Source organism: Triplophysa dalaica, chromosome 7 (assembly GCF_015846415.1).
Source record: "Triplophysa dalaica isolate WHDGS20190420 chromosome 7, ASM1584641v1, whole genome shotgun sequence".
Taxonomy (NCBI): Eukaryota; Metazoa; Chordata; class Actinopteri; order Cypriniformes; family Nemacheilidae; genus Triplophysa; species Triplophysa dalaica.
In genome coordinates, this window is record NC_079548.1 from 24,749,149 (window position 1) to 24,763,975 (window position 14,827).

Below are 14,827 nucleotides of genomic sequence, written 5' to 3' on the forward strand. Positions count from 1 at the left end.
CCCCCCTCGGCGCAGGTGCCTTTGCTGGCTGCGGGACAAGCGGTAGTAAGCCTCCCCCCCAGTGAGTCTCAGGAAGAGGAGCACAAAATTCTGTTAGTTGCACCCTATTGGCCCAACCACACTTGGTTATCAGAGCTGACGCTTTTGACAACAACTCCCCCCTGGCAGATTCCCCTGATGAATGACCTTTCTTTCTCAGGGGAAGTACACGGTCTGGCACCCGAGACCAGACCTCTAGAACCTCGACGTCTAGCTCCTGGATGGGACGAGGAGATCCAGAGTGACCTGCCTCCTTCAGTCGTAAGCACGATCAATCGGGCAAGAGCCCCAGCCACTAGGCGACTGTATGGCTACAAGTGGCGCCTCTTCTTCTCTTGGTGTTCTTCCGGCAGGGAAGTACCACAGAGTTGTGTGATCGTTATCGTGCTCAATGGGCATTTCGCCGTCATCTTTGCACATCACACACTTGTGGCAGGTAAATCTCTCAGACACGATGACCTGGTAATCAGTTCCTGAGGGGCGCAAGGAGGATGAATCCTCCCTGACTGCACTCCGTACCCTCTTGGCAGCTTAATGTGGTCCTTGTGGACCTGGGAAGGGCCCCGTTTGAGCCCCTAGGAGAAGCCACTCTACCTCATCTCAAGATGAAGACAGTTCTTCTACTGGCGCTCGCTTCCATCAAGTGTGTAGTTGATCTGCATGCACTCTCGGTGTCCAATGAGTGCCTAGAGTTTGGGCCGGGCGACTCCCTAGCAGCTAAGAACTCGGCGTGGCTTTGTGCCCAAAGTTTCCATCATTACCTTCAGGGACCAGGAGGTGAACTTGCAGGCGCTCCCCTGTGGGGAGGAAGACCCAACCCCTACAGTGTACGTGCCCTGCGCCTCTAAGTTCATTGCCCTTTAAAAGTACAATCAAGAGTTGATAAGTTCTCAAGTTCAAACCCTATGCTGTCGTTTAGATACAATTTCTCGTTCCCTCCATCAGGGAACTGAGGTAACATACGTAACCAAGACAGGTTTTTTTGCATATCAAGAACACAATTGATATTTATTATCAAAATTGTTTTAACAATGGTTATTCAAAGTACAAAAAAGGATCATATTGTTAATAAATTCTTCTAAATTGAAATGTATTTAAAAATTGATCCATATTGGGATATATTTCATATCGTACTAGGAAGTTGTTGATGATACAAAGCCCTTACTCACACAATATAGGGATATTTCACCCAAAAATGAAATCTGTCATCCTGTATTCATGCTGATGTCACTTTAACTTGAAAACAAAAGGAGAAATTGTACACATTTAATGTTCAAGCTAAAAATAAAAACACTGTAAAAGTAATCAGTATGCTACATTACCTTTCATACTGCTACATTACAAGAAACCCTATGCCTTGCTTCTGTTACAGACTGAATTTAAGTTATTAACCAATCAACTTTTATTTAACTCTTATATCTTAAAATGATGTGTCAAAGCACCGTTTTTTTTAGATTAGATTTGAGAGATGTGGTAGAGGGAGTCTTAATAGGTTTTTGTGTGGTAACTGTTCTTCACATACTGCTGTTGTATGACTTCAGAAGAATCAGGACACAATACATATGAATCTCTTTGTTTTAGGGTATTATTTCACCTTTCAAACCTGACAAACCTGTGACCTGTAATTGTGTGGAAAAGACCTGCATTATATATCAAAATACAACGAGGGTACGTACAGTGGGGAATACAATTATTTGATTCCCTGCTGATTTTGAAGTTAGCCCACTTACAAAGAAATTAAGGGTCTATATATTTTATGGTAAGTTTATTTAACTGAGAGAAACAAAATATCAGCCAAAAAAACAAAAAAAAACATTCATGTTATAAATTGATTTGCAATTAATTGAGTAAAATAAGTATTTGATCATCAAGCAAAACATAGCTTTGTACTTTGTGGAGAAAAACTTGTTGGCAAGTGCAGAGGTAAGACATTTCTTATAGTTGGTGACCTTGTTTGCACACGTGTCAGGAAACATTTTGGTTCACTCCTCTCTAAATAGTTTTTTGTTCTGAATTGAACAAACTCTCTAGTTTGTTCAGCAACTTGAAGTTTTAGTCTCCTTCATAGATTTTCTATAGGACTAGGCTCTGTAAACTGCCTATGACACATTATGTGCTTCTCCTTGAGCCACTCCTTGTGTCTTAGCGAAATGTTTTGGGGTCTTTTTCATTTTGAAGGCCCATCCACGACCCATCTTCAGTGTACTGGTTGAGGGTAGGAGGTTCTCGTCCAAGATTTTACAGTAAATGACCCTGTCCCTCATCCCCTCAATGATGTGGCAAATTATAGTCCCTTCATTTCTTTGAAAGCAGGCAAAGTTACAAAATTAGCTTGGGATCAAATATTTTTTTGCCCATTGTACAGTAAATAAAGAACAGCTTAAATGTTCAGTGAACTAGTCCTTTCACAGAAAAAACAAATAAGTGCCTAAACAAAGTTGGTGAGTGTCTTGTATGTTTTAACAGGCCTGCTTTTCTCCCGGACCCCAATGATGGCAGTCTGTACTCTCTTGGAGGGAAAAATAACGAGGGACTAACGGTGAGACAAACTGCGGTCATTTGAACTTCTTGTTTGTTTCTCTTTAGTAGATGGCAAATTGTATTTTTGTTGTTGAAACAAATATAGTTTTTTTCCTTGCCAGAGAATGCCAAAATGCGTTTACATGTTTAAACAACAACAAAAAATCTTATGGCCAAGCATGTCCCCAAATCCCCACTACAGAGATTTATATTGCACGCTAGGGTTGTCATGTCTTATGATACTATACCTGCTGAAGTAACTCGATACAAAGTAGTATCGCAATGCTGTCCAATGTTCATAATTCAAGACTCAAAAATACTAGTGTCTATGAGTTTTAGTACTGTTGTAAATAAAGTACACTAGATCATTTTTACAATGGAACTAATTCAAATGTGAGACAAATTTCATTGAAACAGCAGTCTTTAAAAAGGTAAATATTAGGCTTACTTTAAATGCAGAACTAAGTCGGCCAGTAGATGGTGTCAATTTTCCACTGAGTTAGTGAATCATTTAACAAACTCGTTCAAAACGCTAGTTTAAAACTATCTCGTCCGAGTCATTCAAAACACACATTCATTTAGGAGACAAACACCGCAAAAAGGCAGATGTAAGTGCTCAAATTAATATAAATGCGCATATGCAACATTAACTACAGTACTACGGTACTACAGTTTCAAAAATGGAGGCATCTCGGGTATTTTGGAGCTTTAGCATCGCGATGCTACTGTAGTTCCGAAACGCTGTGCAACCCTATTGCACGCATGACACCTTTTTCACCTCTTCCCTAGTTTGCAGGTCTGTAGGAGGTAGTAACAATGTATAGTATTATTGTAGAAGTGAAACACTGACTTTACTTATCCAGCCACAGCAGGGCCCACATTGAATAACTAAAACAAAAAATGCATGTTTGTTATTTTGACAAACATTTTTTTTTACAGAAACTACCGTTTACCATACCAGAGCTGGTGCAGGCATCTCCATGTCGCAGTTCTGATGGCATCTTATACATGGGTAGGTTACTTCACTGAAGTGTCTCACCTAATGTGGCATGTTGTTTGTGAAAAGGTGTGCTATTTACTTAGATTTTAGACATTTTGAAACTAGAATCTGGAAATCTACTTTGAAAACCCTACAGGCAATGGCGTACGTTCATCCATTGTTGGGGGTATTTTGGGGAAGATTTCTGTTGTTTCACACTGTGGTACTATAACTATGATAGCTGATATTGTGTATAGTGCATCTCAGGGACATTTTTAACTTAAATCAACACGGGGAATAAGCACAGTTGATATTCTCAACTATGTGTATTCAATAGCCTTTATCCGATGTAACAGAATCAACAATATCGACCCCTCCAATGCATCCCGTCCACCGAATGGTCAGTGGGTCGTATTCTTACTCTTAACTCTTTCACCGCCATTGACGAGTTATCTCTACTATAACTTCCTAACTCATAACAGAAGGAGAATAAATACATCCAAAAGAAGATGGCGACACACTCCCTACTTTCCTTAAACTTCCTATAAGAACTAGGAAGACCAAATCAGAATTCAAAGGTCTAACTTTAACGAAACACAACCAAACTTGGGGTAAGCCCAACGAGAACCCAAATGGCCAAAAATTGACCATGAGGAGTGTTTAAGGCAGCCCTTAAAAACAAAACCTGTAAAAGAAAAGTCCAATATGGAACTCCATTCAATTTGGGTCACACCACCACCTAGAGGGAGACAGACTAAAGAGAGAGAGCGAGCAAGAGAGAACCACTGGGCAGTATAGCTGAACACATAACAACCTCACCCTAAAAGTAAAACAACTTTTTTTTAAAGGAATAAACACGTGAAAGTTTATCAGCAATAATATTTTCAACACCCTTTTATGATGAATCTTTAGATTAAAGTAAAAGGAAAATCAAAACCATGATAACCTATAAATCCCAAAACTAACAACAGGGCCTGACAGAACCCCTTCCCCTAAGATGCCCCATGGCATCCAAAGCTACTCACGAGAGTGGAGAAAACGATCAATAAGAGAGCGGTCCAGTATGTCCCGAGCGGGGACCCAGCATCTCTCCCAGTCTACAAGGTATTGATGGCCCCTGTCCCTTCGCCTTACATCGAGGAGTCGACGTACCGTGTAGGCTGGTGACCCATCGATGAGTCTAGGGGGTGGAGAGACAGAGGTCAAGGGCTGAAGGGGGGAGTGTTTGACAGGTTTGATCTTAGCCGCATGAAAAACGGAGTGAACTCTCCTGAGAGTGAGGGGAAGTTTAAGGCAGATGTTTACTAGGTTGATGATCTTGGTGATCGGGAATTGGCCGATAAACTTGGGCTGCAGCTTACGTGTGGGGTGTTTAAGGGGTAGGTCTGAGGTGGACAACCAGACCCTCTGACCACACATGTATGTGAGAATAAGGGCTCCTCTGGCAACTTTCCAGACCGCGTGAGCCGAGGGGACGGAGGCATCAGCCTCTTGAGAGGAAAATAGTGGGGGCTGATAACCTAGGCAGCACTGGAAGGGTGAGAGACCCGTAGACGACACTTGGAGGCAGTTGTGGACATACTCGACCATGGCCAATTTGGAACTGTGTTTAAATGTTGTGTATAAATTAACCTTGCACCTACTACAATGATGGTAATAATTTAATGAATAAGCTCCAAGTGAACTTGAGAGAGTGTGTATGTTTGTCAGTGTGAGAGTTTGTGAGTGTGTGCATCTGCAAAAGTGTGTGTATCTGCGTGTGTGCATCTGCGAGTGTGTGGGTCTGCAGTGTAGTGTAGAGAACAAGTTCTTATATTCAAACAAATCCTGTTAAATTTTCTGATTTGTATTGTTCTTTAAGTGCGTAAGTGAATGAGTGAGTGTGTGTGCCCTGCGATGGGTTGGCAATCCATCCAGGGTGTATCCTGCCTTGATGCCCGATGACTCCTGAGATAGGCGCAGGCTCCCCGTGACCCGAGGTAGTTCGGATAAGCGGTAGAAAATGGAATGGAATGGTATTGTTCTTTATTTTTTATAAATTATTTATTGTACTGGCACTTGTTGCACTTTTATTTAAAAAAAGTCTATATATTTGGCAGATGTAAAGCATACATGTGTATGTTTTTTGTGTTAGTCCATTTTTATTTGATTTTATTATTATTATAACAGCTCAGGGATGTTCAAGGAGCAACATGTTTGTGCAGTTTCTAAATATTTTAGTTAAATAAAGGGTTGGAAATGAATGCTTTTCTTGGTTTTTGTTTTTATCGGATTCATCGATTAATCGAAAAAATTATCGACAGATTAATAGATTATTAAAATAATCGTTAGTTGCAGCCCTAGTAAGACTACTTTCTTTATCATCTCCATCTTCCTCGTGGATATTTGCTCGGTGGCTTTTGGTCGGAGTCACTGAGTGCAGCTATGACATGTCAGAGGGGATCTGGCCCTCCCAGCTGAGCCTGGTTTCTCCCGAGGTTTTTTTTTCTCCATTAATCAATCATTGGAGTTTGGGTTCCACGCCACAGCTGGGCAGTGTTGGCTTGCTCACCGGGAGACTGCATTTATTTATTAATTAGATATTATTTATTAGAATGATCTTGCTTGTTCTATAAACACCATGCACTGTGCTGTGTTTTACCTTTTCTGTTCTTCCTGTTTGCCCCTGTAAAGCTGCTTTGGAACAATTCTCATTGTGAAAAGCTCTATACACAGCGGGGAAAATAAGTATTTGACACATCAGCATTTTTATCAGTAAGGGGATTTCTAGGTGGGCTATTGACACAAAATGTCCACCAGATGTAGCCATCAAGCCAAATATTGAATTCATACAAAGAAATCAGAACATTTAAGTATACAAGTTCAGTCATAATAAATAAAATGAAATGACACAGGAAATAAGTATTGAACACACTTTATTTAATACTGTTGTGGAAAAGCCTTTGTTGGTGATTACAGCTTCTAGATGCCTCTTGTATGGAGTGGAGATGCCTCATTGCTCAGGAGTGATTCTGGCCCATTCTTCCACACAAAAGGTCTTTAAATCTTGAAGGTTCCTTGGGCCTCTTTTATGAACTTTGATCTTCAGTTCTCTCCATAGATTTTCTATGGGATTTAGGTCAGGTGATTGACTGGGCCATTCAAGCAGCTTGATTTTCTTTCTTTGAAACCACTTCATTGTGCTCTTGGCCTTGTGTTTGGGATCATTGTCTTGCTGAAATGTCCACCCTCTTTTCATTTTCAGCTTTCTGACAGTGCCGTTTCTTCTCCAAACATGGTGTGTTGAATGAAACAAAAAGTTACATTTTACTTTCATCTGACCATACTATAGTCTCCCAATAATCCACAGGCTTCTCAAAATGCTCTTTCGCAAACTTTAACAGAGCTGATGCAAGGTCTTCCTAAAGTTCTCCCCGAGTGGTTCTTGGCTCTTGGAGAACTCTCCTGATTTTTCTTTGGACTCCTCGCACAGGGATCTTACGTGGAGCACCTGATCGTGGCTGGTTTATGGTGAACTGATGCTCTTTCCATTTCCGGATAATGGCCCCCACAGTGCTCACAGAAACATTCAGCATTCTGGAAATGCGCCTACAACCATTCCCATCAAAATGCTTTTCAACGATAAGATTACGAAGATTCGAAGATTACGAAGAGAGTTCTTTACTTTTACCCAGCATGAAGTCTTTCCTGAGTGCCTCCTAGGTCATAAGAAGCCTTTATAGGCCATCAATTAGGACTAAAGCAGCATAGGGGGCAGGGTTTCTCTCTCAATACTGACTGATTTCAGGTGATATCTTGGGTTTCTATACCATTTTGCACCTTTACCTTCATGTGTTCAATACTTATTCCCTGTGTCATTTCCCTTTATTTATTATGACTGAACTTGTATGCTTGAATGTTCTGATTTCTTTGTATGAATTCAATATTTGGCTTGATGGCTACATCTGGTGGAAATTTTGTGTCAATAGCCCACTTAGAAATCCCCTTACTGATAAAAATGCTGATGTGTCAAATACTTATTTTCCCCGCTGTAAATAAACATGAATTGAATTGAAACTCATTTCAAACGTCCGTTAGAACGAACGGACACTGAAGCTTGAGACACTGATGTGTGTGTGTGTGTGCGCGTGCACCAGCGTGTTTGCAATAATGTGACAGAAAACCCAATGATAATAAATAATTTATTCCCTGTATTATTTCTATCATCAGAAGAAAAAAATCACTCAAACATTTGAAAGAGTAGGTCTATCAAATTATATTTGTTATCAGTTATAAGCAGCATGAAGAGGAAAACGAAACTGCACACGTTTCGATTAATAGTAAAGTTTGACATTATAAACGTCAGATCTAGAGTAGGGTGCTGTGTGCGGTAATGGCCTGTAGGCCAAACTATACAATATACACTATTTATACCGATGTTTGTAAATATTTAGGATAGGGATGTAAATGACATTTTATCAGTAAATGTGTGGTCACCGGGATTGTTCAAACCCATGATCTTTGCACTGCACAGTTCTCTACCAGCTAAGCTACAGGAACACCCTTATTTGTAGCGCTTTGTTTAGGTGTTAAATGTTTGTTTGTCTATAGGTAAGAAACAAGACATCTGGTATGTGGTTGATCTGCTGACTGGAGAGAAGCAGCAAACGCTGACCTCATCCTATGCGGAGATGTTCTGTCCATCATCCTCTCTGCTCTACCTTGGCCGTACAGGTAAGACACAGAATTTCACATAAAGTTTGCACCAGATTCTTTATCTACATGAACAAAAACACTGAAACTTTGTAAGTAGTGCTTTACCTCTAAGGGGCCTGTAAATGGAGAAAACTGTAACTGAAAAAACAGGGACCAGTGTACTGGGCTCCAGACTGCGATTAAAGTTTTTTAAACAGCGCAATCGGTTTTTACGAGTACTCGATACAAAATGTGCGACCTGCCAATTTGGCTTTTTTGTTAGTTGTTATATCTCATTTGAAAAGACAAGTAGATCGTGATTGAGTGAGAAGGGGAGAGTCCGGAGCTGCGCGAGTGGGTGACTGATGTTTCTCGCTGTCGATTACTAGGATTCGCTGTTTGATGTGATGGATTTGTTGAGCTTGAGGAAGAACGATTTGATATTTGTGATTTTTAAAATGAAAGGATCTGCAGAGGAGTTCAGAATACGCCATTTATCTGTTGATTACTTGACATTTACATTTAGTCATTTAGCAGACGCTTTTATCCAAAGCGACTAACAGGTGGGGTAAGCAATGGAAGCAATAGGGACAGCATAAGGACAACAAAAGCATAAGTGCAATCAAAAAAGAAGACTGGTCTCATAAAACCTAACACAGTATACAGAGCTAAGTTAGAGTTTTTTTTTTAGTAGAGAAGAAATAGAAGTCAGAACTGATCAGTCAGGTGTTGACGGAAGAGATCTGTTTTCAGACGTTTTTAAAGATGGCTACAGAATCTGCAGATCTTGTAGCAGCGGGCAGATCATTCCAAATAGGTGGAACCTTGAGACGCAGAATAATTTCCAATCCGTTCACAACAAGAATGAACGACAGGTACTCTTGTTAAGTTTATGTGAAGTTATCTTTAAATTGTGTTGTGAACATGATGACAATTGTCCTTAATACACAATTAAATCATCATAAGAACGTATTAAGACGATCCATTCATTTACTTTTAAACTATAAACAATAAAATATATTTCATACAAAATACTTTTTCATACAAAATGACATGCACGTTTTCTGTTAGTTCAAATGAATTTAGTACTAATCTGGGCTGGTGTATTCAGAGTCTAAACAGTCTCTTTACTTAGCCCTTAAAGCTTCACTGTAAGCTCTGCCTCTTTTTAAATGATGAGCGGAACCATAACACCATCACCTGCCGTTAGACAGGTAGTATTTTAAAACTATTTTAACGCATTCACACATTTACATTTCTGTACAAATGTAAACGTATTAAAAACTGTTCCACAGAATTCTACAGATTTTTCCAAAATTATAGCACATAATTAACAAAAAAGTCTGCAGATTCCGTATGACCCTGGTATTGATCCCTCTGAAATAAAAATAAAACTGCACATTGTAATTTCTGTAAGTTGAGTCTATTTATTATCAAAGTATTTGTCAGTAATACAGCTATTTTGAGGGACAATGTCAATAATTGCACTGCAGGGTGATTTAAAGTGTGCCCCAAAATGTTTTGCTTGCGTTCTGTGGCGAGTGAAGCAACACAGAATAGCAAATACCCACCCCGGAGGCTCCGTTATTTACAAATGGTGAAAGTGAAGGGTGCAACCACCAGTGGGGAAAAGATTTCAGTCAGGGGCTACAGAGTTCCTAGTTAAAAAAAATAGTCTGGAGCCCTGGTGTATATACAATGAAGCTTTAAAAAAGGCAATGATATGATTTGAAGATTACACAAAGTAATTTCACAAGTGATACAAGCCAATAAACATACCTTTACTCTGGAAAATAATCTATTAATATATCTCTGATAATGGTAAGTAACTGAACTACATTTTATCACCCACAACAGTACCACACTGCACCCACTACTAGTTTTGTATGGGAAACCAACGCTCATATTTTCAACAAAGGATTAAAATCGTGTTAATCTTTCATGGTAATAGTTGATCTTTGTATTTGTAAAATGGATGTTACAGCTGCAGACTGACTGACCATCCCAGCTCCATCTAAGGCAATTCCACCACCAGCCAAGAGAAATATGACCATCGGGCCATCCCAGCTCAGACCAATACACCCCCAACCAAGAGCAAAGACGGACTATTTGTCTTATTAATGCTGAAGTTACAATATTTTGTATTAAATGCTAAAACTTAAATCACATGTCAGCAGTTTGAGTGCAGCTATGACACATCAGAGGGGACCTGGCCCTCCCGGCTGAGTCTGGTTCAATCATGGGAGTTTGGGTTCCTCGCCACAGCAGGGCAGTGTTGGCCTTTTTATTGGGCTGACCTCCAAGTTTTCAGATAAGGATTGAACATAAAAAAGGATTATAAAAAAATCCACCATGATATTAAATGGAAATGAAAATTCTGTCATGAATTACACAACGTCAAGTTGTTCAATACCTGTATGCATTTCTTTGTTCTGTTGAACACAAAGATATTTAGAGACTGCATTTATTTATTTATTTAGAAATTAGATATCATTTATTAGAATGATCTTACTCGTTGTATAAATACCATGCACTGTGCTGTGTTTTACCTTTTCTGTTTTTCCTGTTTGCCCCTGTAAAGCTGCTTTGAAACAATACACATTGTGAAAGGCGCTATATAAATAAACTTGAATTGAATTCAATGTTGTTTCTCAGAGTACACAATCACCATGTTCGACACAAAGAGCAGAGAGCTGCGCTGGAACGCCACCTATTCGGATTATGCCTTCACTCTGCCTGACGACGACACCAAATACAGTATGTTTACAGTTTTCTACTTTCTTGTATTGGATTGAACAGTCATTCAGTAGTATTTCAATGGTTGAGGTCTCTCTAATACATAAGCCAAAAGAGAGGCCATAAATGCTGTGTATTGCACATGAGGCACACTGTAAACACATCTCGCTTCAATGAGGTTAAAACACTTAATCCTTAAAAAAAGTTTCATCTTCCTTTCTTTTTATTTAATGTGTTTGACAGATATGGCTCACTTTGTGTCCAATGGTGACGGTCTTGTGGTGACGGTAGACGGCGAATCCGGCGATGTGCAGTGGGTACAGAACTACAACTCTCCCGTGGTGGCCATCTACATCTGGCAGCGAGAGGGACTGCGCAAGGTCCCGCACACCAACGTTGCTGTGGAAACACTGCGTTACCTGACCTTCATGTCAGGAGAGGGGGGACGCATCACGCAGTGGAAATATCCATTTCTTCGGGAGAAGAAGACTAAAGATAAGCTAATGTGAGCAGCGCTTTAAACCCCATGCACAATACGTTATAATAGTAATTTAAGAGATGATCACAAAAGCTGCTGAACACATTTTCGGCATACACAAAAAATGCAGAAAGTAAGTAAACATAATTTAGTTAATTTGTTGTATTATAAGATTGCACCATGAAAGTAATGCAGATTACAAAAAAATCTTAGAAAGAGTCTGGATGCTTTTCAGGAATAAGAATTTGTTTGGTATGTCAAAAATATATGTGAAAGATGTTACAATGTGATTTTTCTTTTGGGGTTATGACTTGACATGTTTTTGTGCAAAACGTATCTCGTCTTTTGAACACTTTGTTCCCTACAACATACATCTTATGAGCCACATCCTGTCTGCTTTTTCTATGCTATGTAGAAGATGCTTGAGCATGTGCAGATTTTTACAGCAGATCACTTTATAAAAGAAACGGCTGGAGTGAGATCAAACTCAGCCCTTAGCCACAGATCTCTTAACATTCATTTTTTAAAGTCACTCTGTCACTGGACAAAAAGGGACTCAAATGCAGGAAAGCCGTTTAAATTAGTTTATTAGTCACACAGAGCAAAAAAGAACCTAATACTGACAACTGAAGCAAAAAATTACCAGGGATCTCCAGGCACACAGCCGAAACAAAGGTAATCCAAAACTGGAACTAGAGGTGCCATTACTGGAAACCGCAAAGTGGTGGGCAGAGAGGAAAATAGCCGAATGAACAAAAAGTCCAAGTAACTCTGTCACAAAACAGCCTCACTGAAACAAAATGTCGAGATCAGAAATTATGTGGAGAATCCTGGATACATAGCAAAAAGAAACAATAAGGTGAACAATAATCTACGAAAAAACATTGTTGCACTGAATTATGGTAAACCAAAAAGAGTAACAGGTGACGGCAATCATCCATGACGAAATCCTAAAGGTACAAACGGGAATCAGGTGAGAGAAGAGTAATAAGAAAAAATGAGGCACACGTGTGATATTGAGCAGGTGGCACCCAAAAAATAAAAACAAAAAATAATATAAAAACAAGTGAACGTTAAAGTGAACGGTTTCCCTGCGATACTTATTACCGTATGCCTTAAAATGACTTTAAGGTAACTCAACACACTTGCTTCATTTATTATACGTGGATTCAAGAAGATGCAAATTAGTCCCCGGCTCTATTCAATCGTGTTAGCTCGGACCGTTGATAATAGGTACATAGATGAATTATTCAATGTTTGTGATTGTGTTACAGAAGCAGAGCTGGAACAACAGCAAGTCCATGCGCCATCCGTGCAGATCTATGGTTCAAATCTACTAAGGCCCATTCACACGACCAGTGACTGGCAGTGACAGAGCGACATGATCTCATTCAATTTCAATGGTAGCTTAGCAACATCAGGTGACATAAGCGACAGATGGTGACAGGAAGTGGCCGTGCAAATGATGAGGGACTTTCAGGAGCAACTACCAATAGGAGTACAGCAGTGGAGCTCACGTCATTCATCTCTCGTCAGTTACTGTAGGGGTTGCTTTAAACTGTAACTAGAGCAACCAAAGCTAGGAACACCTTCTAAGAACCTCGTAGACAGAGTCGCTGGCGGTGTGTATGCAGCTTTAAGTTGATTGGTTACAGGGTTGTGACGTCGTAGTCAGGCGGTTTCGAACTGCATTTTTTAACTGTCTTTGGTAAACAGCAGTTTTAGGGGCCGTATCCAGGCGTGCTTTCTCAATTGTTTGCCGGCGCTCTGCCTTTTTTACGCTCAGTGTATCAAAGTAACCAACGCTCCTCTTCTCGAAAAAAACGCAGTTCAAGCACCGCAAAATAATACACAGTGGCTTAAAATGATGAATTTGCCCGTGTATTATACTATACATTTGTTTCTCAGTATGTGCAATGCCCTGGGATCAAACCCATGACCTTGGCGTTGCTAGCGCCATGCTCTAACCACTGAGCTACAGGAAAGCACCGAATCACTTGTAATATTGTTTTTTAAAGTCACTTGCAGTCTTAAAACTTCAAAATTTATTGTGAATGATAATCTGCTATTTATGTCTGGTACTGTTACAGGTCCACGCTGTATGTAGGCAAACACTCTACTGGCTTGTACGCATCTCCCTCACTGGTACATGACGGTGTTACTGTTGTGGTGAGTTATGATAAACTGTTAAAACATTGTTAAGGCCCTGTCACATCAAATACAATTAAACGACAAGAATTTGGTATACAACATTCTTGGTTATCCTTCCCTTAGTTGAAAAGATGGAACACAGTAGAGAGCTTTTACAGTTGAATGTGTATGATCTGTGTGATGACTTTATAAAAGTGTAAACTTACAACAAACACTTCTAAAGTAAATAAGGCTGATTGGGAATATCTGTATGGTTATAAATTGCTTGAAACACCACGGCTGTAACAAGTCAGACCATATTCTAATTAAGCATTCTGAAATTGTGTCAAGTCATGTTTATGTGTATATTGACAATATCATTTTATATAATTACATGGCTCTCTTGAATAATTAAAAATGTTACATTCCGACGTCTCTAATCCCTAAAAATAGAAGAATTCTTAAATGACATGACATTAATTTTTTCATTTTGAGAGAACTATCGGAGAATGATTGCATAAATTTCTTATGTGGTGTAGCTGTAAAAACTTTGATCTTTTTCAAAATAATAAAATCTCATAAGATAATTTGAATATTTTAGGACATAATTTTGGCCACCACTGTAGTCACATAGACTACTTTAAAGCTGCAGTCCGTAACTTTGGCATCTTTTTCGCCATCTTAGTTTGAAACATAAAATGTCAGTAATAAGCAGAGTTATTTTCAATTCAAGTTTATTTATATAGCGCTTTTCACAATGTGTATTGTTTCAAAGCAGCTTTAAAGGGGCAAAACAGGCAAAACAGAAAAGTTAAACACAGCACAGTGCATGGTATTTATACAACGAGTAAGATCATTCTAATAAATAATATCTCATTTCTAATTGAAAAAATAAATGAATGAATGCAGTCTCCCGTTGAGCAGGCCAACACTGCCCTGCTGTGGCAAGGAACCCAAACTTCAATGATTGATTAATGGAGAAAAAAACCTCGGGAGAAACCAGGCTAAACCGGGAGGGCCAGATCCCCTCTGACGTGTCATAGCTGCACTCAAACTGCTGACATGTGATTTTAGTTTAGCATTTAATACCAAATATTGTAACTTCAGCATTTATAAGGCAAATAGTCCGTCTTTGCTCTTTGCTGGGGATGTAGTGGTCTGAGCTGGGATGGTCCGATGGTCGTATTTTCTTTACCTGGGTTGTGCTTTGGCACTGCTGCTCTGCCCAGATGAATGCGAGCTCTGTGCTAAATGACCGATTGCTCACACCG

At 39.6% G+C, this 14,827-nt stretch overlaps 1 protein-coding gene across 2 annotated transcripts in view; it reads left to right on the top strand.

Annotated features, from left to right (window-relative positions):
• LOC130425899 (serine/threonine-protein kinase/endoribonuclease IRE1-like) overlaps positions 1-14,827 on the top strand; it is a 61,899-nt gene that overhangs the window by 15,335 nt on the left and 31,737 nt on the right. For both annotated transcript variants that reach the window (XM_056752329.1, XM_056752330.1), the window contains 6 exons: positions 2,506-2,578; positions 3,499-3,571; positions 8,129-8,251; positions 10,868-10,969; positions 11,192-11,453; positions 13,517-13,595. In XM_056752329.1, the coding sequence (XP_056608307.1) occupies positions 2,506-2,578; positions 3,499-3,571; positions 8,129-8,251; positions 10,868-10,969; positions 11,192-11,453; positions 13,517-13,595 (712 nt within the window). The remainder of the gene's footprint in view (positions 1-2,505; positions 2,579-3,498; positions 3,572-8,128; positions 8,252-10,867; positions 10,970-11,191; positions 11,454-13,516; positions 13,596-14,827) is intronic.